The sequence below is a fragment of the Myodes glareolus genome, chromosome 22 (assembly GCF_982192425.1).
Source record: "Myodes glareolus chromosome 22, mMyoGla1.1, whole genome shotgun sequence".
In the NCBI taxonomy this organism is placed as follows: domain Eukaryota; kingdom Metazoa; phylum Chordata; class Mammalia; order Rodentia; family Cricetidae; genus Myodes; species Myodes glareolus.
Genome location: NC_142047.1, coordinates 15,004,513 through 15,029,812, shown reverse-complemented (window position 1 = coordinate 15,029,812; position 25,300 = coordinate 15,004,513). Strand labels below are relative to the sequence as shown.

Sequence of the window (25,300 nt, the reverse complement as noted above, 5' to 3'; positions counted from 1 at the left end):
AAGTTGAAAGGCTAGGGGTGGAGGAGGGATACTACAACCTAATAAAGGCTGTGTACCACAAACCTACAGCTAACATCACAATAAATGGAGAAAACTCAAAGCATTTCCACTAAGATGAGGAATAATGTACGGATGTCCAGTCTCCAGTCTATTCAACATAGTGTTTGAGGACTCAGCTAGAGCAATAACGCAAGAGAAGGGGGAATAAGAACTGCAAACAGAGAAGAAATCAGACTTTCCATATTTGCATAACATCATCCTATGTAAGACATTAAAAGTGCTACTAAAAAAATCTTACAACTGATAAGTACTTTCATCAAAGTGATAAGTTATAATTTAACACAAAAAGAAATGAGTAACTTGATCAATGATAAACACACTGAAAAAGAAATCAACAATTCCATTCATGGTAGTCTATAAATAATTGAACAAACAGCCATCGAAGCTTAAAACAAACCCAGCCAATGATCTGAACAAACTCTACAATGAAAACCTTTAAGACACTGATGAAAGAAATTGACGAAGACACTAGGAAATGGAATGAACACCTTTGATCATGAAATAGAAGAATTAACATTGCAAAAATTACAGTCACACCAAAAGCAACCTGTATATTTAATGCAATCCCAATCAAGTTGCAAAGACTTTGTCAAAGAATAGATATAAAAATGAAAATGTGAAAAAAGTACTGAGACAATTTGTAACAGTGATTTCATTTTCATTGTGATTAAATAAAACTTTCTGAAAGTTAGGAGCTTCTGAGTATTCACTAAAGTTTCACTACCTGCATTATATTATGCTTGCTTATAAACTGCAAGTGTCATTAGTAAAAATGGATGAACTGCACCAGACTCAAAAATACGAACATCAAATAATTTCTCTCATACGCTGTGATGGCTGGTTTTATGTCAGCTTGATACACAAGCTAGAGTTATATAAAAGGAGGACTCTTGGGGCTGGAGAAAAGGCTCAGCGGTTAAGAGCACTGACTGCTCTTCCAGAGGACCCGGGTTCAATTCCCAGCATCAACATGGCAGCTCACAACTGTCTGAAAATCCAGTTCCAGGGGATCTGACACCTTCACACCAATGCACATAAAATAAAAGATAAATAAATCATAAAAATTAAAAAAAATAAAAGTAGGACTCTTAATGGAGGAAATGCCTCCTTAAAATCTAGCTGTAAGGCATTCTCTTAATTAGTTATTGATGGTGGAGCATTCAGTCCATCATGGGTGGGATCATCTCTGGACAGGTGGCAGGCTGAGCAAGCCATATGAAGCAAGCCAGGAAGCATCACCACTCCATGGTGTCTGCATCAGCCCCTGCCTCCAGGTTCCTGCCGTGTTTGAATTCCTGTCCTGACTTCCTTTGACGATGAACTATGAAAGTGTAAGCTAAACAAACTCCTTCCCCACTTAGTTTTTGGTCATGGTCTTTTTTTACATCAATAATAATCGTAACTAAGACAAATGGGGAACAGGTTTTGTGTGTGTGTGTGTGCATGCATATGTACACATGACACATAAAACTAACAGATGGGCTATGAAAAGGGAGGAAGTCGAAAAGAAGGGAGAGAAGAATAGAGACTAATAGGAAGAACAAAAGAAGAAGCAGGGAGGATAAGGGTCGAGGCAATATGAGAGAGGTACAACAATATCTACCTATTGTATGAGTGCATATAAATGTTATATTGAAACTCATTATTTCATACACTAAAAAATTAACAAAAAAGGAATTTTGGTAAAAAGATAATTTAGATTTAATCCAAAATCTAATATCCACTATATAAAATTTAAAAATGCTTTTTTTTGTGGTTTCTTGAGACAGGGTTTATCTATGTAGTTTCAGCTGTCGTAGAACTCAATCTATAGACAAAGCTGGCCTCAAAGTCACAAAGATCCACCTGCCTCTGCTTTACAAGTGCTGGAATTAAAGGCATGCACCACCACGGCCTGACTAAAAAGTTTATTTTTAATCAAATTAAAAGTAAATTGTTAAGAAAGGGAAAAATCAGATATCCTCTACATGAAATTCAGTAACAGAACATGTGGGAGATCATACCTCATCTGTGTTATAGATTATCTGGAGCCCTGAAGAAATCATCTCCACCAGGTAGAGGAGAAACAGTGACACTGCATTTATCTGAAAACAAACAGCAACAGTTAAAAGTTAAAGGAGAATAAAAATATCATGATATGAAATGAGTATATATGCTGTAATTTCTGCCAATAGTGCCAGATACAAATAATTTCTTCCCTATCACTAAATAAAAGATATGAACCCAATATAGAACAAGAACACCAGCATTTTATGTGATGTGCTAAAATTCCAAATTTAATGTGCTGGTTATCACATGACGGGGTCTGAGAAGGCCGTGAGGAGAATTCGTAGCATGGCTTCTGTAACATTTGTTTCCTTCAATTTCCAAATTCTGAGTCTAAAGATCTTATTTTTGGAACAATTTTGCCCCAGAGGAACGAATATGATGCCATCCATCTGTAATGAAAAAGCTCCTGAAAACAAGACATCGACTCCATCGAGACACTATGAACAACGAGGAGCGTGTATTGGAAACATCTCATTCTAAACAGAAGTGAGAGAATGTGTTACCTGTAATCACTGGTGTGCTTTATAATTTAAAGCCACTTAAGAAAGGGTGTTAAGAACACATGAAACTATTAAGTGTATTAAATGCATGCTTTGTTTGATCTAAACAAATCAATGCTTCCTATTTTAACCATTAAAAGACTCATAGTAGAATATATGAACATCCCATATAAAAAATGAAAATGAAGTCTCCAATATGGACACATCTTGAGTGATGATTAATATTCAATGTCAACTTGACTAGACACAAGGACCCCCGAGTAGGTAGTAAAACACTGCCTCAGGATGTGGAACAAAAAGGCAGAGGAAGGTTGCTTTCTTTGCCAGAGCCAGGATATTCTTCTTCTTCTTATGGCTTCAATGGTAAACTCTAGGTTCTCAAGTTTTAGGGTTCGAATCCCAGACTTTGGTCCTTTAGCCTCTAGATGAGAACCACACTTTCAGACGTGGAATGAGCATCGCCACTTAAATCCTTAGCATTCCTGGTAGCTAGGCTGTTGTAGAACTTAGCGTCAATAATCAAGCGAGCAAACATGGGTGATGGAAACGCCTGAAATTCTGCCATTTGGAAGGACAAGTTCAGCTACGCAGTGAGTTGTAGCCACTCTGAATAACAGTAAGACCTTATTTCTCCAAAGAGATTAATAAAAATTTATATGAGCCATTTCCATAAATACTACCTATGTACACACAAGTCTGAACATATTGATCTCAAGTAGACATATGAGTCTATCCTTCTTTCCCTCCCTCCCTCTTGGCTCCTTAACTCTGGAATGCATTTGGTAATATATCTTGAATCAAAGAAACAAAAGTCTCTCTAACATCTTATCTTATATGATTGCATGTATATTTGAAATATGGGGTCCAGAAAGATGGCTCAGTGGCCAAGAGCACTGGCTGTTCTTCCAGAGGTCCTGAGTTCAATTCCCAGCAATCACACAGTAGCTCACAACCACCTGTAGTGAGATCTGGTGCCCTCTTATGGCCTCTTAGGCATGCAGGCAGAATGCTGTATGCCTAACAAATAAATAAATCTTTGGAAAAAATAACTTTGGTATATGATGTATAAGCAATCTATAGAGGCATAAAGTGGACTACAGGTTGCTTAATGCACTTCAGGAAAAATGGAGAGTAGCTGATTTTGCTTAGAGTTTCAGGGCGAAGAAAGGCTCTAAATTTGAATGTGATAATTTGTTGGTGACTGGGGACCACTAGATCCTGAATTTCCTGTAAACAACTTATTTTCCTCTGTTCTTAGCAGCCAGCACCTGCTCTGAGCACGAGACCCTGATGGCAGGGGAGTGGGTTCTGATGAGTCTGCAGCTGAAAGATCCCGAGAGCTGGGGAGTGGCCAGAGCCCTATATAAGCTGCCCCTGAGCACAATAAAGTGGGCATTCTTGGCACTCTTGCTTCAAGGATGTCCCCATGGCCCCATCTGTCTGTCTGTGTTTGTGTGTTTTTAAATTTTCACCCTAGTTCCCGTAGCACATAGCGAGTAGAGCACGGAGAGGGGAATGAAACCGGCGTAATGTAACTGTCGTACAACTTAGAATATACTAAAACCACAAAACGGTACACCTCAAATAGATAAACCATATGGCAAACAAATTATATCTCAATAAAATTTTAATTAAATAAATAAAATTTAAGCAAAAGTATTTCAGGATACTGCAAACCTGAGTTAAAAAGTGTAAGTCATTGACATGAAGCTTGTATTTATATGTAAAAGATTGTCATTCCCTAACTGTGTGGCTGGTTTGCATTTCCCTACCTTTCTCCTAATTGTCACTGATTTACAACAGGAAGTTAGGGCGGAAAATTCCTGGTGCCTTTCAAAGCCTTGGACAAAGTAGCCCTGTGTCACTAAGACACTGCTGCTGGGCTTTATGGAACCCATGCCTATTTTGGAGGTCTCCATAGCTCCTGGAACCCTGGAAGCCAAGCTTGTCAAGGTACAGCATGTCCTACAGGAAGACAGAGTATCTAGGTTTGGAACATTCTTCCTGAGCACACGCCAGAGTAGAGTTTTCCCTGCAGGGAAGCTCATCCAAAAATCTTCTATCACTGTCAACGGCTTGCCAGGAATTTCAGAGAAACTCCAGTCCTGTGGGCAGAGTTACAGGAACACTTAGAAGGAGCAGAGAATTCTGTGCTTGCATGTTTAGGGTATGTATGTGAGTAACTAGGAAACTATAGGAGGATTCTGTTCAATGCCTACAATGTAAGTGGCACCGAGTTCAAATCTGGATTACAAAATAAAGCAGATGGAGCTGAGTTCCAGCTACCTGAGAGGCTGAAGTAGGGAGGATCATTGATCCCAGGAGATTAGCACCAGCCAGTGCACTAAAAAAGATACCATCTCTTAAAATAAAAGCAAAATAAAATAACAAAAAAGAAGGAAAATAAACAGATTGAAGCATATGTTAGAAACAGACCAATAGACCTTAACTAATATTAAATCCTAAAACAAAACATTTTTACAACCAGCTGGGCTGTTGAGAAAGACAACCATAGTCTCTATAATGAGCAGCATTGAGAAAGGGGATGCTCCTGTGCAGATGGAAGAAATCCGATCCTTCACTCATCTTGTGTACAACTAGACCGAAGTAGAATAATGAATTAAATGTAAGGCACAGAATTATAAAATTGATGAAAGAAAACACAAGGGAAAAGCTCTGGGGGCAGGTGTGCTGCCTGACTCCAAAGCACAAGCAGCAGTCAACAGAGTCAAGAGAAACTGCAGAACGAGTGAATCTGTAAACTATTCACTACAGAAGTGACTAATTTCTAGGATATATACAGAATTCAATGCAACAACAAAATAATAAAATTAAACAATGACCTAAATAGGCATTATCCAAAAGAGAACATAAAATTGAGCAAAAAGTATAAGCAAGAATGGAGAAGATAAATCAGAGTGGTAATTAGATACCATCTTTTCCCAGTCAGATTGACTATTATCAAAAAGACGGAAGATGACTGTGAAGCGAGGGGACTCTCAATAGTGCAGCTGTCACAGAACATCCTACAGGGCTCCTAAAACACGGCACAGCTATCATGACCAACAGTCCTAATCTTACGTGCACATGAAAAGGACAGAAGCCAACACATCGAAGTGACATGTGTGCTCATAAGCTCACTGTAGCAGCATTCACAACTGTCAACACAACCTCAGCTGTTGATGGATTAGCAAAGAAAAAGTAGGACATGCACTCAATTCAGTGTTACTCAGCCATGGGAAAGAATGAAATTCTGCCATTTGTACCAACATAAGTGGACTAGAGGACATACATGAAGCAAGTCAGAGACACAATGACAACGCATGTTCTCATACATCGATACTAACTAGGCAATCGCAAAGCAGAGACTGGATTAGCATTTACCACAGGCCTGGGAAAGGCGTGGAAATGTGGGTAAAGAGAGGATTGTTAACTAGGACATGGGTATAATTGAAAAGAAAGAATAACATTAAATGTTCTTAACATAGCAGGTTAGCTACTGTTGACAAAAATTGAGTATTTGAAAATAACTATTAAGAAAGACTTTGAATGCCTGCCACACCAAGAAATTCTAAATTTCTTAGATAATAGATATGCCAATTTGTTGGGGAATATTATTTAAAGTGTGTGACTTTTGTTTATGCTGCATTTGGGTAATTCCGTGAAGCTGTGATTCTTTGCCTGTCTAAAACACCTCATGGTCCAATAAAGAACGAAACGGCCAATAGCAAGGCAGGGCTGTCAGGCAGTGAATATAAATAGAAGGAGAAACGAGGGAGCTGAGGAGCAAGAGAAAAAGGAGACGGGGACATTAGAGGCCACTCACCCAGCCAGCCATGGAGTAAGAGTTGAAAGTAAGATAAACAAAAGTAAGAAAAGGAAAAAGCCCAGAGGCAAAAGGTAGTCGGGGAAAATTTAAGTTAAGAGAAGTTTTCAAGAAACAAGCCAAGCTAAGGCTGGGCATTCATAAAAAGGAATAAGTCTCCATGAGTGATTTATTTGGGAGCTGGGTGTCGGTGGACCCCCCCCCCCCCGCCCCAGAGAGCAAAAGAGTAAAACCTTACACTACATCAATTATCTTGATCTGATCATTGTATCCATTTATTGAAATTACATACAATATCTCATGAATATACAGAGTGCTTATCAACTAGAAAATAATTTTCATTACGCATATTCCGCTAAATAATGGAAATGGCCAATGTGAGCAGCAACAATAACCAAAACCTCTTCTGAGAGGACTGCTCTTTTTTGATGTAAGTGCTCTGAGACTATTTTAAAGTTAAGAAATTTACTTTGAAAAAGTATAAGTGGCCTCAAACATGCCATGATATGGAATGTAAATGGTAGAGAAGTAAATATTTATTTTTCTTTTACCTGAAGATGGCCATATTCTTCATAGGTGAGCAACTCGTCTCCTGTGTGCACATTGAAAATGGAGTGAAGACATGTTGTAGGCCGTGGATCTTGCTTAAACTGCTGGACCTGGAACCAAATATAAACTAAGTGTGAAGGTCATTCACATGCTCATCTAAAGTTAAGTGAGTTAGTTATTTTGAAGTGATTTTTTCTTATAAGGAAAGCTAAAGTCTACAGCCTGGGGAATGGACAAGGCAGAAACAGCACCTTTCTAAGGAAACACGATAGGCAAAGGACACAATGACTAACTTATCAGAGTGGACATAACTGCCAAATGATAGTTCACAGCACTGAATTCAAATGGAGTAGGGAGCATGCAAGCATGACAGCAACAGTTTGTCGGCAATGTTTGGCATATTATTGATTAAGTTTTTAACATTTATTTTATTTATAGTGTATTAACACATTTTGTGTATGTGTGTGTATGTGTGTGTATATGTGTGTGTGGCGGTTTGAATGTGACTGGCCCTATAAGCTCCTAAGGAGTGACACTATTAGGAGGTATGGCTTTGTTGGCGCAGGTAAGGACTTGCTGGAGGAAGTGTCAGTATGGGGGTGGGCTTTGGGGTCTCACATATGCTTAAGCCATGCCCATGGTCTCAGACCACTTCCTATTGCCTGCAGGTCACTATGCAAGAACTCTCAGCTCCTTCTCCAGCACCATGTCTACCTGCATGCTGCCTTGCTTCCCACCATGATGATAATGGACAAAACCTCTCAACTGTAAGCCACTCCAGTTAAATGTTTTCCTTTATAAGAGTTGCCGTGGTCATGGTGTCTGCTCAGAGCAACAGAAACCCTAACTAGGGCAGTGTGTAGAGCGCCACACATGATCCTGAAGGTCAGAAGACGACTTGTGGGAGTCAGCTCTCTCCTTCTATCATGTGTGACCTGAGGAGTGGCTTAGGTCATCAAGCATGGTGGCAGGTACCTTGCCAGTCAATCTTATTTGATTTTGAGTAAAACATATGTTTCTTAGGTAAAACAAGGTCCCTGTGACAATACTTAGCTATAGAGTGACCTGGAGATGCTCACTGACATGACAGTTGAGTGGGAAAGTACTCTAGACTATATTCTAGTGCAGTTAAGTATCCAAACCTCAGATTTGATTTCTTTCTCTAAGGATAAACACATTTTCACCATGGTACAGTAAATATATTTTCATTTCTCATCCAGACATAATTACCAAGATAACAATTCTGACGGTATAGGATATATTTTTATTTACTAATTACACATAATTTGTTTTCTCCCCCACCCCCAGCTGGCTGTCTCTTGCTGTGTTGGCAAATCTGATCTTAAATAACAAGCTGAGGGGATCTATCTACTTCTTTGGAGTAGCTGGAATGTATGGGCTAATGATCCTGTATTAATCATTGTAGATTACAAAGTACAAATTCTAAACAATCCAAGACATAACTCCAAAGACAGAAACATCCATCCCCTTTCAGGGCCTGCTCAATTGAACTTAAACATTTATTGATTCCAATGTTCATACCATGAACTGTTAAAATGAACTACTGACCCTAAGGAAAACTCATGGGACCTCAAATTCACAGTCAAGTTAGATGTTGGTAACCTGGAGGGGGGGGGCACTGCTTGCTAGTGGGCTCTGAAGTCAGAGGTAGTTTTAGAGTACTGAGCCTACAGCCTCTGAAATCTACACTGAGTACAGGCAGTTGACGGTAAAACTGAATTAAACAACAGAATGTCTCCATCTGTTTTTGGATGTCTCCAAATGAAGACTTTCTTGGTGTGAATCATCCATAGATTTGGTTTTAGAAATAATAGGAGTAAAGAAAGGTTCTTCTTTCTCCTATCCTTTCTTCTGCCTTGCCATTGGCTGTTCAACTCTTTATTAGACCAATCAGGTGTTTTAGATAGGCACAGGAATACAGCTTCACAGAGTTAAACAAATATATCATAAAAAAATGCAACACATTTTGCATCATTAAACAAATGTTCCACAGCATTAACAAATGTAACACATCTTAAAATCATATTCCAAATCATATTCCAAATCACCCATGACCCTGCAGAAACAAATAAGACTAAAGTCAACAAAACCAAAGTCAGGCTCTATCAGCAAGATATCAGACTGAGAAAACGAGGGGATACGCTATGAAATGCAGTCTTCTGGTCACGACATGGTCACTGCACTTATGAATTCACTGCAGTTACGATTACTCACATAAGAGCAAGCCAACAGAGCAGTCTAAATCCCAATATGTATCACTAATTAGAGCTAAAGGCTTACAAAAACCAAGAAATTGGGGCTGGGGAAGGTAGAAAGGTCTGGAGACATGGCTGAGCAGGTAAGAACACTGGCTTCAAGCCCTACCAAGCAGATACATGTGGTTTACAACTTCTGTATCTCTAAGCCCTTGGGATCCAACACTCTTCTTCTAGCCTCCAAGAGCAATAGACACATATCTGGCACATAAACATAAACAAACAAACAAATAAATGCTTTTTCAAAGTAGAAGACATGAAGTGATGGTGAACATGTTAGGGAGGATGTGATTAGAACACATTATTTATACGTACAAAATTGGCATAGAATATTAAATAGTGTATGAAAAAACAGCAAGAAGCCAGGCAGTGATAATGAATGCCTTTAATCCCAGCACTCAGGAGGCAGAGAAAGGCAGATTTCTGTAAGTTTGAGGCCAACCTGGTCTACAGAATGAGTTCCAAGACAGGCTCCAAAGCTACAGAGAAACCACCTGACCAACACCCCCCCCCCCCGCACACACACACACAAAAGAGGAAACAACTGGGGATGTACATGTTCCATTTATAAAATAACTGAGGGACTCTGAGAAGGTAGACATTCTGTTTCCATAGAAGAGCATAAGCAATAGCCTGGAAACGCACAAGCAAAAGTCATTCCTTTCTCACTGCCATGATTATTACATTATTATCTCAAAGAAATGAACATTATTCTAGACTCCTAATCAAAAATATAGCTGAACTGAAACAAGACTCATGTTCCCTAATGTCCTAGTTTGCTGTGTTCCTGACCCTGAGAAACCCTTCCCTCAGCGATGCCAGTCTTAGATTAATCACAGCCGAGTGTTCAGCCCCAGGAGCCAGCATCTATCGTCCTAGTAAAGCATACCATGTTTCATTCCCACAAATTTCTAATTCACATATATCACAGGAACAGTCCCCATAGAGTCTTCAAGGAACTCTCAAACTTCCCTGAGATTTCACAAGCCAGGCTTCCATAGTCTGCTTTTCTCTCAATATGTTTATCTTCCAATCCCTCTGAAAACTCAATGGCTTTCCCAGCCAACAGTGTCAAGCTCTTCCACAATCCTCCCCTCAAACAGTCAGGTCCAGCACATCACTAGCCCCCTCTGTCCTAGAGTGCTCTTCTGCTGCTGTGATAAACACTGACTGATATTTAGCCTATAGGTTACAGCCCATCATTGAAGGAAGTCAGGACAGGAATTCAAGGAGATAAGAGGCGAAGCATGAAGCAGAGAGCGTGAGAGAAGCACTGCTGACCACGCAGCTTTCCACGCCTCGCTCGGCTCGCTTTCTTACACAGCCAAAGACAGCATGCCCAGAGGTGACACTGCCACAGTGGGCTGGGCCAATCTGATGGAGGTGATTTGATTGAGGTGCCCTCCTTCCTCAGGCCATACCTGTGTCAAGCTGACAACTACCAGCACACCATGTAACAGGGATCTAACAGGATGAGGCTTTGTCAGGTGAATGAAGCCACAGCAGCTGTTGACAAGATGATGCTTGTCATTTGTCTTTAAGACATGCAAGAACCCAGCAGGAGACTTTATTTCTAAGCACTGTGTCAGGAGAAAACTCACTGCTAAATGATTAAAGATGCTCACACGGGAAGTTATAGAATGGCTTTGAATTTCAAAGCTGCTAAGAGGCATGCAATTTAAGATTTCAGGAAAAAATCAAATTCTGTACACTTTGAAAATTAATGGGGTATGCTGTATGTCAACTTCAAACAAAATGTACTCTTGAGAACAGTCAAAAAACAAAATACATTAATTAGTGTTTTATAGGCTACCTAGCATTTCCTAAGATCAAGAAAACGATTATAGTGCATGTTTCTAAACCATATCAAAATTTATTTTACTTGTACTTTAAATATTTCATGAAAACTTGTTCCCACTGTGAGTAAATAGTTTCTTTGGGGTAGCTAGTTTATCGTCTATTCTTAATTTATAGCCTTAAAATACACACTTAAGAGAAAAATAATCATCCCATCTTTGTACGAGTTCTGGAAGAACAAATTTTACAAAAGTTCAGTGATTTCTCATTGGTTCAAAACTACTCAGCAGCATTGGGAATGAAATTAAGCACGGGGCACAGCCACTGAAAGCCCTCCAGGCCAACTGCAGCAGCCGGGAAGCTCGGCACTTTCGTCACAAGGGCGGAAAGAAAGAGCTGTCTCGCTGGGGCTTCTAAGCTGATGAAACACCATGGCCAAAACCAGCTTGTCAAGGAGAGGGATTATTTCATTTACACTTCCACATCACTGTCAAAGGGAAGTCAGGGCAGGGGCCTGGAGGCAGGAGCTGATGCAGACACCACTGAGGAGAGATGCCTACTTTCTCCTTGTGGCTTGCTCAGTCTGTTTTCTTATAGAATCCAGGACCACCAGCCCAGGGATGGCCCCACCCACGATAGGCTAAGTGCTCCCACATCAGTCACTAATTATGAAAATGCACCACAGACTTCCTCCAGGCCAATATGGTGGAGGCACTTTCTCAGCTGTGGTTCCTCTTCCCAGATGACTCTGGTTTGTGGCAAGCTGACATAAAACTAGCCAGGACAAGAACAAATGGAATATTAGGAAGTAAGACATTAATAAACAATAGCCCAGACAAAGTAAAAAAAAAACACAAAACGATACTGTTCCATATCCTACAATCAAGGCCAATTCCATGTACTAACTTCAGCTCCCTAATAAATGTAAAATATCTTTTAGTTAATGCTTTTAAAAAATGCCTAGGAAGCATATTACACTCTCTCTCTCTCTCTCTCTCTCTCTCTCTCTCTCTCTCTCTCTCTCTCTCTCTCTCTCTCTCTCTCTTAGACTTTCTAGATTCTGAATCACTTTCAGAAAACAAAGAATATAAGACTTGAGGCCAAACAGCATAGTCACACAAATGTGCTTGCTTTAGTTGTAAGAAAAGGTGAAAGGTCATTTCACTCTTTAAAGGCCTAGAAAGGAGGTTGCCACCAAGTCTGACCCTGACTCATTGTGGAAACTGAGAACACACTCCTTTCAGGTGTCTTCTGCCTCTACACGTGCACCATAGTATATGTATGCGTGCACACGCGTGCGCACACACACACACTAAACACACGTTCACAGGCAGGTGAGAGCTGTGCAGGTAAAGAGGCGAGCTGTCAAGCAACCTGAGTTCATTCCTGGGACCCATTCAGTGGAAAGCAAAAACTGACCTCAGCAGGTTGTCTTTTGACCTCCACACGTGTTTGGCACACACATGCAATAAAACAATATTCACCTTGCCATTGATCCATAAAGAAAACAACTCACCCAGTAGGGAAGAAGTAATAGAAGGTGTGATGCTTATATTACTTCTCTCCTACTGTTACCATTGTGTGGGTTTCAAAAGGAAAAAGACCTAGAAATCTTTGTGCAGAGTCTTCCTGAAGAATTATCTAGATCAGGTTGGCCTGTAGGAATATCTGCCTTGATTTCTAACAGCAGTAGGAAGACTCAGCACCTTGGAAGCAGCAACACAGTCTAGGTGGGGATAGCCTGAACAGCACAAGGGGAGAAAGCTAGCTGTGCAGGAGCAAGCAAGGGTGTGCTTCTTCTCTATGCGCTAGACTGTGGGTGGGATGTGACTTGTTGGGTGACTTCATGCCTTAACAGTCCCAAAATGATAGACTGTAATTGGAATAACAGCTGAATAAACCCCTTTCTCTACCAAGAGGCGTTTTTGTCAGGATGTTTTATCACAGAAACATATATAAAGCTAAAACAACTCCCTTCATCAGAGCTGCTGTCGCTACCTGGAGTAGACCCTTAAGATCCAGCCTGTTGCTGGGTGTGATCGTGCACACTTTTAGTTCCAGCACTTGGGAGGCAGAGGCAGAAGCAGAGAAAGAGACAGGCAGATCTTTGTGAGTTCAAGGCCAGCCTGGTCTATGGAATGAGTTCTGGGAGAACTAGGGCTATGTAGCAGGCTTTCTCAGAACGCCAACTCCCAAATAATGAAATGGAGACATTATTAGTTATGAAAGCTCAGCCTTATCTTGTTCTTCCCCACTAGCTCTTATAACTTAAATTAACCTGTTTCTCTTCATCTGTTTTGCCTCAGGGCTCTTTACCTTTCTTTCATTCTCAATGTTCTACTTTTACTGCTTCTTCCCTGTCTCGCTGACTGGAGGCTGCCCGGCTAGCCCTGGGCATCTCCCTCTCTTTCTCCCTTGTTCTCTCTCCTTTCCTCTCTTGAGCCTAGATTCCACCTCCTATTTGTTCTCCCTTCCCGCCAGGCCCGCCTACCCCTCTACTGCCTCGCTACTAGTCATCAGCTTTTTATTAGACCAATCAGGTGCCTTAGGCAGGCAAAGCAACATATCTTTATATCATTAAACACCACATAAGCAAATGTAGCACACCTTTACATACTTAAATGCAACATAAACAATGGCAACACATCTTTGTCTAGTTAAATACTCTACACAGAGCTACAAAGAGACTGTCTCGAAACAAGCAAGCAAACAAGCAAACAACAACAATAAAAAGATACAGCCTGTTGACCTTCCCTCTTGGGAGGAGGGCTATTCAACCTCAACTGAGATCTCTGTCTCTCTATCTTACATCTCCTTCACATATGGTTTTAAGCATCACCTACATGTATGTGGTTTGTGGCCTAGGCTGTGGTAGAGTCTGTACTGTTGAAGGTTAACTCAAGAGGAGATTCCATCTCGGCAATCATTGGGAAGCTAAGGTGATGCAATTTTTGGTGGTATGGCTGCTTTGGAGTCATCTGTGCTGTATAAGTAACCCTTCATCCATGTAGGCAAGCATAAAAAACCATAGGTTTGCCAAGTTGGATTTGGTGGAAGTCTACTTCGTTCTGCTGTTTGTGCCCTTTCTGGGGCAATAGGTGTTTGTTTGCATCTCACCATGAAAAGTTCACAGAACATAAGGTAACAGACATTAATCTAGGTATAGCATCCAGTCTCTGAATCAATCCCTCACACTCCGTGTGGGTTATAGAAATATATTCCACTTCCCTACTCCAAAAAGATACAGGGCTCAAGAAAGGTTATGATAATAAAATTACTTGAAACCCCAATATATACATGGTACAGACAATGCAGTCCAGGACTATTCTCTGTGTCATCAACTATCACCACCTTCATGAGGTTAGCTGTGCCAGCTGACAAAAGATCATCACGGCTGGGCTTGCTGACTGTTGACAACCTTTCACTGGAGTAGGCACAAGAAGAGTCATGGGATCATCACCCAAACATCTAACTACTGCCCTACCAGTTAGTTCTATGAATTCTACCCTGATTGTAAATGGACTCAGAAAAGAGCTAGAGTATATAAGCTAGCAAGGACTCAGGAGAGGTCCCATCTATGTGGCCATGGGCGAGTCACCACCCATGCTGGGCGCAGACCTTCCAGTGTGGCTGCTTTAAGGCCACATATACTCCTGCCCATGACCTCTAACCCATGCACTATAAGTCATCCTAATAAATCCACTGATTCTCCAGAGTAAACTTCAGTGCAGTAGTTCAGTTTGTCATTAGAACTCTAGAAAAAGATGTAGACATTGTTTATGTCTCCTGCATGGAAGCAATTTTAGTATGATAAAAATTCAAAATAATTCAACTCCTCATTTATTTTAATGATTTACATTAATAATACCTATGGAAAGCAATGGTAGTTACTTAAAATTTGAGGGATTTCAAATACTTTAAGTTAAACTCAAGCTCTATTTAAAAGAAAACATAATTATGGTAACTACTTGGTAAAAGTGAATAATATTTAGAAATGGCCATTACCCACTGGCTACGCATACCACAGAGGGAGGGAGAAAGCTTTATGTCATTATATCACTGCCTTCCATTTGATGAACAATTTCAAATTATGTCTGTCAGCTTGTTTAGCAAACACACAAAATTCCTGACTCTTACAATACTTCCTAAAGAGAAATGTTGACCTTTTAAAGATACTTAGCATTCATGAAGGGATACTTAGAAAGTGAACAGTACTATCACATTTCAAAAAGAGTAACCATAATTATATCAATTTAACGTATGTCTTAACAGTTTAATTTCATCAATCCAAAGTAGTACAACATATGACATTTTTTAGCATCTAAACAATCTTTGCAAAGATTATCTGCAAAATTAGATCTCAATAAATAAGTGGTGCTTTTGTTGAATGCCTCTCTTTCAGCAAGAATAAGTACACGTTTTCTGCCAACTAAAGATATTGCTATATTCTGTTGGCAAAATATAATATTTTTTAAAGCTATGACTTCAAAGACAGATCTTAGAAAGATCTGCTATCACATTTGAATTTTTTTTTCAAGTAGAGGTTAAAACAATATATTCATATGATCATGACATACAAACCACTAAGAAATCACTACTGTGCATCTTTGCCCAAGTGAAGAAGCCAGAAACATGTTGGAAGGGCACAGTCTAACAGGAGAGGGAAAACATTAATACTTGGAGGACCAGGACCCCAAGTACTTTCTGTACGCTATTTCACTCTCCTCACAGGAACTGTATGAAGCAGGTATGATTGGGATTCATAGTTTACAGATAAAAACAATAACAAAAAAAAACAAAACAGAAGCATGTGGTAGTCAGCTTATCTAAATGCAGCTGGTAAAATCAGAAGCCAGCGCATCAATCTGCTGATTGTCCTGAAACAACTGGTCCAGTAGGTCCGCACCTGACAACCTCAGAAAAGAATGTTTACAAGTGTGACTGTTGGCCCTGTGAGCTAATGTATTTGGAAGGGTTTCCACTATTCTCTCCTAAGAGTGGCGTGCACATCTGAAATTGATGTGGTTTAGGCCACACCAAATTTTTTCTTAGGAGTCTGGAATTTGAGTGTTAGGCAGAGGGTACCTACACTAATAAAAATCTTGAGGGAAAAAGAGCTCTAATGATCTACCTTGGCATACAGCATCTTACAGGTGCTGTTCTGGGAAGCCACCAACTATGACCTTGATGAGTCCTGTGAGAATCATACCTGATGTCATCTTAGGGACACCATAACTATATATGTGGACATGGTGTCGGGAGTTAGGGACTCAACACAGTAGGTAAGTAAAGGGAACAGTGTATTATAAAAATCTAGAACTTTGCAGTATAGACAAATCATGCTAGGAGTATTGTTTCTTTCATTTCCATATAACATCAGAAGGTTCTGTATGCTAACGCTGTAATTCCTGGCCTCTTTGCATGCAAATGAATGAGACATTATAGTTTTAAAATTCCCCTTTGCCACACCAATTCACACATCCAAAATGAAGGTTGACAAGGATATTCTTTAAATAATAAGTTGTTTAGAACTAGTAATATTTGTTAGCTTCCCGAGAATCTGGATCTTTATCACAGAGAAAAACAAATCAGGAGCACAAATTCAAGTCTACATAATAATTTTCAATCATCTCTCACTGAAGCAGCTACCTCAGTTTCAGGATTTCAAAGGCTTGGGCTGGGAAGAAAGAAGCTGATTTAAACTCCATGGACTGTCTAGGAAGTGGCTTTACCTTTTTCAAAGTACATTCTTCCCAAGATGCTATTGCAGTGCTGGTTAAATTAATCCTTTAGAACGATATGAGAATTTCGGTCCGCACGCTTTACCTTATCAGCCTGACGCATATAGCAGTAGAGAATTCCTCTCATACATTTTATAGCAGAGTGCTCCAGCTCATGGGTTCTTCCCTTGTCATCATCAATGCGCCTGGGCGAGAGAGATAACTCAGGAAACAAATTGGAATTGCATTTGAAAAGGGAGCAGAGCTTTTGATAATTAAGTATTTAACTACTGACTAATCCTGTGTTCTGGTGACATCTACTAATTCTGCCAGTGAAGTTTCATCTTCCCAGCAGATGTAGAAATGCTGCAATTTAAAAAAAAAATCCTCACAGTAAAACTTGTGCAGCTTTTTCCTTGCTCTATGGGAGTGAGTCAATTATTTTTAAACAGGAATTCTCTACAAAGATCTAGCTAAAATTTAAAACTTATTTCTACATTAGAAAAAATTCACCCACAATTATTTTAAATTCACTGTTACAAAATGCAGACAAGCTATCTCTTTATGATATGTAATTCCCAGTTGTATTCAAAGAAGCAAAGATGCAGGTAGGCATAAGCTTTCTTTGCTGTGCCCCAGGGAACACATCAGTCCTTAAAGAGGAGCTTGAACAAACACACACCCAACGATACATATGGTATATTCTGCCCTCAGTTTTTAATTTAAAAATGAACTGTTCATATTTTACTTCTCTTGCCTTAAAAAAATAACACCTAAAATCTAATCATTAAAGTAGATTAAGATGTTCTTTCTAGGCAAAAAAAAAAAAAAGACTTTTAATTCTGAATGATCTTAAAAGGTACAAGAAATAACCACCACTAAAAAAGTAAGAATGATATGCTCATTATTTCACTTAAATATCTACAGATCACTGCCACTAAATAAAAACTGCCCATGACTCCTTAATGAAGTATGCTAAATTCTGTTCCTGTAACTATCTATCATAGGCATAGAGGGGGTGGAATGTCAGAAAAGTAAATTATTCATGATGGTACATCCTAGAGCCTATGTGATGTAGGCATTTGTCCTGTATCCTATTTCTTCCCTGATATCAGACACAAATTGCACCCACCAATTTTGCATGTATAATATGCCCAGCAAAGTAAGACTCAATTCTCTTCTGTGGTCTCTGGGAGAGGTTATTGAATGACTTTAGCCCCTCTGTTGTATGTACGCTTTTAAAACAATGTTCTGGGGGCCTGGAGAAATGGCTCAGCAGTTAACAGCAGTGACTTCTCTTCCAGAGGACCCGAGTTCAATTCCCAGCACCCACATGGCAGCTCACAACTGTCGGAAAATCCAGTTCCAGGGAATCTGACACCTTCACACCAATGCACATAAAATAAAGATAAATAAATCATTAATAAAAATTTAAAAAAAAAACGCAGACAGTTGAGAATAATAACCATGCCCAGGATTATCAAAAGTATGAAAGGAAAATATAGAGAGGTGGAAAATAAAAAAAAATAAATAAATAAAACAATGTTCTGCTCCTGTGCTGTTTCAAAACTTTCAAAAGTGTGAAAAAGTTATTCTTTACCTAGATTGACCAGCTATTAACATTATCTTGTCTAGCACTCCATATCTAAGTATAATTTTTATTCACTATTTGAAGGCTATAAATATGAGAAGCATCTCTAGAGGGAAAAAAGCCATTCTTTTACATAACCATAAACAGCATTAGCTACAGTCAAGACACTTAAGAGTTGATGCTGTATTATATAATACACAGTCTATACTCGAATTTATCAAATGATCTTCAAAATATGTCTCTTTCAACGTCTTGGTTCTATAACACTAGTCTACTGGGAGCAGGTAGGAAAACAAACACCGCTCACCTGTACGCTAGAGCCAGAGCCCAGGCGCCTGCAGCACAGTACAGGCTCTCATGGACTTTGGACTTCTGATCTCCACCACATGTTTTCGTAGGAAAGAGCCCTGTAGTCGGACTTTGATACATCAGCATTGTTGATTTGACTACCAAAGAAGAAGAAGAAGAAAAGACAAGGAATGAATGCACAAGCAGTCCTCTCTCTTGGATTCTTCATCCCATTTTTTTTTTGACAGTTTATTGTTTCTAAACTTAGCTTTAACATAAAACTTTCAAAGATGTTAAGCCACTTCATGTCACTCTGGCCAAGTGGAAATCCACACTGCATGAAGGTGTCTTTATAGTTCTGAAGAAAGCACTCGGTTAATTAGAGCAGTAGAAGTTTGTTATTATTATGCTGGTTAATGTTAATAAATGATACAAATCTTATTAAAATAACATCAGATACAGGGGAGAAAATACTAACCAAAAAAAATCTGACTATATTATTTTGGTCAAACTCAATTAAACTAGAAAACTTAAGGCAAATGTACAATACATGATATCACTGACTTCCTAAGTCATAAAGCCAGTTCTTCTGCATTAGGAAAACTAAATGATCAGCAATTTAGGGAGGAAGAGGGAAGAGCACAAAATAGGCCAGAGCCCCGTGTTTCACTGATGACTGCTATTCACCAAGGTGTTCATTTGCTCATTCAACTGTGCAGGTTAGGCATCTGTTGAAATTTCAGAAGTAAAATCCCATTTTTATATAGCAAGGACAGCAACAGGGAAATGACTGTGGACAAAGCAAGGGCTGAAATCGGAGCTTTGCTCTCCTTGACAGAGTCCTAAACTAGGAAAACAGCCTACATGACATTTTGACAATTCCTAAAGGAAACTTTATTTCGGTATAAACAAACACTGTTTTCCCTAAATACACAAAATCAATGTAATCTATATTAAGATAACAATGTTTTTCTTTTTCTGTCTCTTTTCATTTAAACAATGTAACAGCATATATTAGTTATATATAATGGGTTCATTATGACATTTTGATGTATACAGATACTGTATTTTGATCATAATCACCATTATCTTTTTTCAACTAGCCTCCTCCTACTTAATGCCTCCCTCACTTCTTGGTGGTTCAATGAATTTCATTCAAGTTGCTTACAAGAGTAAAGGTTTGCTTACAGGAGCATTGACACCTTACCAGTGGACTATAGCTGAAGAAAAGTCTCTCCCTCCCCTATCAACCAAATAAAAATCTTTAGGCAGGGGTGGGGTTCCATAAGGCCCCTCTACTCATTGACAGGGTGATGTGTGATTCCCCTCTGTATGCTGTGAATACCATTGATTAATAAAGAAACTGCCTTGGCCTATTGATAGGGCAGAATTTAGGTAGGTGGGGGTGGGGAGAACTAAGCTGAAAGCTGGGAGAAAGGAGGCAGAATAAGGGAGAAGTCATGGAGCCCTGCTAGAGACAGACGCTGGGAATTTTACCTGGGTAAGCCACAGGCATTTGGTGATACACAGATCACTAGAATGGGTTAAATTAAGATATAAGTATTAGCCAATAAGAAACTAGAGCTAATGGGCCAAGCAGTGTTTTACATAATACAGTTTCTGTGTGATTATTTTGGTTCTGGGCAGCCAGCTCTGGCATTAACACTTTTTTGCTTTTGTGGTTGTTTGTTTATTTGTTTCTTAAGACAAGATCTTACTAGCAGCTAGTGTGAAATTGACAATCGTCCTAAATCTACCTCCTAGATACTGAGTTCAGGTCGGGCCACAACAGTCAGTATTGTTTTCTCAGATTAACAAATATTTCCCAGAACACTGATTATCTTTCTCATGGTAAAGAACTGGCTGGTCCCTACAGTGCAAAAGCAAATACTGGCTATTTCTTTTTTAACTACAACGAGTACTCTTTAGATTGCTATTGCTGTATAGACAACAGAAAAAGACACTATGAGAATGCATGTCAGAATCTTAATGGAAAATAAGCTGAAATAAAGCTGATACGAGGTTAAAGCAGAAAAAAAATGTTTGAGGAGATGAATAAAATCTTATACTCCTTATCATAAGAGAACAATAAATAACACAAGAAGCAAAATTGCAAAAAAAAAATAGGCATTCTAATTTATGGTTTAATAAACAAAGGATTCCATTCGTATATATCTCAAAGCTGATTATTCACATTGAAAAACAAATTTACCACATTGACCTTGAACAAACAAAACTTAAAATCAAACAAACCAACAACCAAAACCCCCAGATGACTGATACTGTTAATGGGAATAATTACCTGAGACTGACTCTTTAAGTTCAGTTCGTTAGAAACTAACTACATATATGTAAATGGTCAAGGTAATACCCATATGAAACATCTGTCTATTAAACAAAAGGAAAGCATACTCAAGTTTTAAAATCTATTAAGTTTGACATGGTGGTACAGACCTTTAATCCCAGCACTGAGGAGGTGGAGACAGGCAGATCTGTCAGTTTAAGGTCAGCCTAGTCTATATAGAGTTCCAGGACAGCCAGAACTACACAAAGAGATACTGTCTCAAAATGCCAAAATAAAAAAAAAAAAAGAATCTATTAATACTTAGGAAGGTTAAAGCGATACAAAAGATATTGGTAACAAAATTATTCTTGGGCCAGATATTGGCTGTGGATTCCCTTTATGCCCCATAGACATACAACTGAAATATATAGTTCTTACACAGTAAAATCACCCAATCTCCAAATTACAGAATAATATCTCAACATAATATATGAAATAGAACTATGGACCAGTGAACACTGGTTATAGTTAACTATGATTTCCTCAGGAGGTACTTACCAATTCTGTAATAATGATCCAATTTATCCCAAAGGGTTTCATTATCAGGTCTTGGAAGATTAATGCTTTTAAGAGGTTCATAAACTGAACCTAAAAGAAAAATGAAAACTCATGAAATTAAGTAATTTGCACCTAGATAAACAATGAAATTTTCTAATGCATGCAATAACTAACAATATAATTTTCACTTCATTTCTGAACTACCCTATTCACTCCTGGTAAAAATTTCAGGAAGAGAAGAGCAAAGACGATTCCTCACAAGCACAGAGAAGCCCTAAATGCTGTCCTGCCTTCAAAGAAACCATTCTATCCAGCAATGTGCTGCGTACCCGAGGCCTCATAATCTGGTACCCCTGACACTCTTGGAGTGGTCAGAAGCTCAATGATTTCTTATCAATGGAAATAGATCGAACTTCAGGTTCTTAAGTCTAAATCACATTACTTATGCTAATACTTAGTACACAGTATCTGTAGAATGATCACAGTTTACAAACCTCCAACAATAAAGATAAATGCACACACTTCCTAAAGCACCTAGTCCATACATATCCAGCTATGCTTCAGTAGCTCACGTGCCCCACAGTCATCCACTATATATTCAGCTACATTTCATACATTTTAAACTTCCATGTTCTCTTGCATTGCTATCTTGACTACAAGCAAAACTCACTGTTTCTCAGTCACAGAAGCTATTCTAAGGCATCAGCAGAGCATGCTGCTCAAAAGCTCCAGAATACACAGTAATCATGATGATTTGCCACAAAGTGAGGAGAGAAAATTGAGCACTTGACTATGCATTTTCTTAGCTACTACATGAAAGGAAGCCACCCGGGCCATCAGCCATCAGACTAAGTACCTAACTCCACGCTTGCTAAAAGCACTCAAAAATTATAACATCTTAGTCATAATAAATTCATCTCTAGATTCAGATAATATGTTTCACATAGATAAAAAAAAACAGTACAAAAATTAACTTACCACTTACCAAGGTTAGATAAACCATGTTGACATACATTAAAAGTCTATTTCTAAATAAAATTAAATAATTCATGATTATAAAATTACTATGTCCAATATGTTAATTTACAGCCAGACTAGGGCTGACAGATGTCTCAACAGTGCTTGCCATCAAGTTTAACAACCTGAGTTTGCTCTAAAGAATATTGGAAGGAAAAACCCATTAGTTGTCCTCTGACCTCCACATGAGGCAGTATGGCATGCCTGCTACTTCCCTCAAACAAACAAATAGAAATTTGAAATAACATGCTCTGCGTTAAGCCATTTTCTAATGGGTCCTAATAACGGTACCAACGGGAACAGCTCCGTAGTAAAGAATGGAGACCTTTGCAAACATACACTGATCCTCACAAGAACTTTCCTCCAGCTACGCAGGAAACAACAGTATAGTCCTATCTGCTGCTATAAATGTAAGGAAAGCTTATCAGCTGGGAAAGAACAATGAGGCCACTGTTAATTAGTAAAGAATTAAAATTTGAGAAACTATATATTCCTAGTGAAGTTCATCTAAGAGAAAAACAGCAAATGCAAAAGACCACAGCTTTTAAGCATGAATGAGTACCCTAAAGACAGTATTTTTTAGGGGAAAAGATTATAAGCATATAACATTTTTCTTTCTACTTAAGTCTTTTTTACATTATATGTGAGAAATAAAATTATCAAAATTTGAATATATAGAGATCTGAGAAGTCTCAGCTGGTAAAGTAGTAGCCACATAAACATGAGGACCTGGCATGGGATCTTCAACAACCCAGGTAAAAAGACGGGTGTGGCAGTGCATACACTTATGCCATCCCAGTGCTGATGAGGCTGTGACAGGCAGGTCCTCAGAGCTGACAGCCAGCCCATCTAGCTAAACTACTGAACTCCACCTCAATGTGAGAATCGGTCTCAAAAATTAAGATGAAGAGTAACGAAGAAGACATCTGATTCAACCTCTGGCCTTGACATCTTACATGCACACACCTGCACGCACAATGAACAGACACAAACACATAAACACAGAGAAAACATAGAGACCCACACAAAGATGAATATGTATGTCCATGACAATTACGTAAAGGACGCAAGTGTGAATAGAAACTGAATATGCAAAATTCAAACAAATGGCAGGTGACTACAGAGACAGTCCTGATTGATCACGGCTAATACCACTGCACTTACTACTAAACAGACTAAAATTACTGTCATATAATTTTTCTTTACAAAAAAAGCACCAAAATGAAGGTGCTTGTTACTATTTATTTTCATGTAAAGAAACAAAGAGAAAGAATTTTTTAGAAAATACAAATCTAGTTAAAGGTAAAACATTTAGCAAACACAGGTACTCAGTTCAACCTGTAGGGCAGTGGAGGGGGCAAAGGGACACAGAGAAGGAGGGAGGGAAAGAGAGGAGGAGGACAGAAGGGAGTAAGAGAAGAGAGAGGAAAAGAGGAAGAGGAGGATGGAAAGACTGTTCGAAACAAAGCAGAAAAGTGTAAAAGTCAAATCATCTTATTTATAAAATTTATTTATAGGAGTTTCATTGCATCTTCTTGAAGTCTACATGTGTTTCAGCAGCGTGACATTGTTAGTGTCATCTGGGAACAGAGAACATCGATTTATAAAATTAACCAGACCAGATAGGCCCATGGTAAGCATTTCTTAAATTAGCGCATTGTGTGGGTGGTGCCATCCCTGGGATGGTGATCGTGGGTGCTATAAAGAAAGCGGACTGAGTAAGCCCTTAGGAACAAGACAGAAATCAGGATTCTTCCACGATCTCTGCTTCAGTTCCTGCCTCCAGTTTCCTGCACTGCCTGAGTTCCTGTCCTGACTTCCATCACTGATGAACTGGCACCTCAAAGTGTAAGGAAAAATAAACCTTTACTTCTCCATGTTGCTTCTAGCCTTGGTGTTTTATCACAGAAATAGATACCCTAACTATGAAAGAAACTGTTACTAGCAGGGGGGGAATTGTTTTAAGAGACTTGACCAAGTGTTTGGAGGATCGTGGTAGCAGCTGAACTTCGGGACGGAAAAGCTGTTGAGTACTTAAGACTCAGTTGGCTGCTCGGAAGCAGAAGCTTAGGAGATGAGAATGTTGAAAGATGCACGGGCAGTGAAGGCCTGACATGTGACATTCCACATGGAAGTTTGAGAGCTCCTTAAAAACTACTGGGGCCATTTATGAGATCCACTGAGTTATGGATCTATAGTTTCAGTCACTTGGGGCTGAAGAGTCAGTGTATTAACAAGAAGCCAGCGACCTTTGTTTTATGGGAACAACTGACGCTGGTCAGCAGGAGCTGAAGAATCAGCTGTGATGAGAAGAGACCAGTATTACTGACAGGAAATCTGGGAGTATACCAACGGGGTCAGCACACAGAAACTGTGGGCCCCTCCACTGCATCTCATGCTGCCAGCAGACCTTGGCAGTGTAAGAGTCACCCAGATGGTGCTAGTTTTGAAGGCCTCTAGAGGCCATAGAGAAAAACTAAGGACTGGCATTGTGTGGTCCGTCTGCGTCCCTGAAGATGGGCTGGGTGAGGCCAGTGGTGAAGGTACAGTCTCGGCTGCAGTAAAAGGCCCAGTATTGAGAGGGTTTTAGAGAGAAGCTGAAGCTTGGCACCACCTGGCAGGGTGAAAGTCGCTGCAGAGTGCCCAGAAGTGGCTATTGGTGAAAATACGGCCTCATTGCAGCAGGAGATTGCAGCATTTTGGAGATTCCAGTAGCACTGCCAAGCAAAGCAGCGCCATGGAACACAGCAGGCTTGAGACTACAAGACAAGTTGTGTGTGTTGTG

At 39.4% G+C, this 25,300-nt stretch overlaps 1 protein-coding gene across 4 annotated transcripts in view; it reads right to left on the bottom strand.

Annotated features, from left to right (window-relative positions):
• Phkb (phosphorylase kinase regulatory subunit beta) overlaps positions 1-25,300 on the bottom strand; it is a 179,126-nt gene that overhangs the window by 128,029 nt on the left and 25,797 nt on the right. For all 4 annotated transcript variants that reach the window (XM_087900341.1, XM_087900340.1, XM_087900342.1 and 1 more), the window contains 5 exons: positions 21,499-21,588; positions 18,676-18,814; positions 16,884-16,983; positions 6,987-7,094; positions 2,064-2,144 (listed from right to left, as the gene is read on the bottom strand). In XM_087900341.1, coding sequence (XP_087756467.1) covers positions 2,064-2,144; positions 6,987-7,094; positions 16,884-16,983; positions 18,676-18,814; positions 21,499-21,588 — 518 coding nt within the window. The remainder of the gene's footprint in view (positions 1-2,063; positions 2,145-6,986; positions 7,095-16,883; positions 16,984-18,675; positions 18,815-21,498; positions 21,589-25,300) is intronic.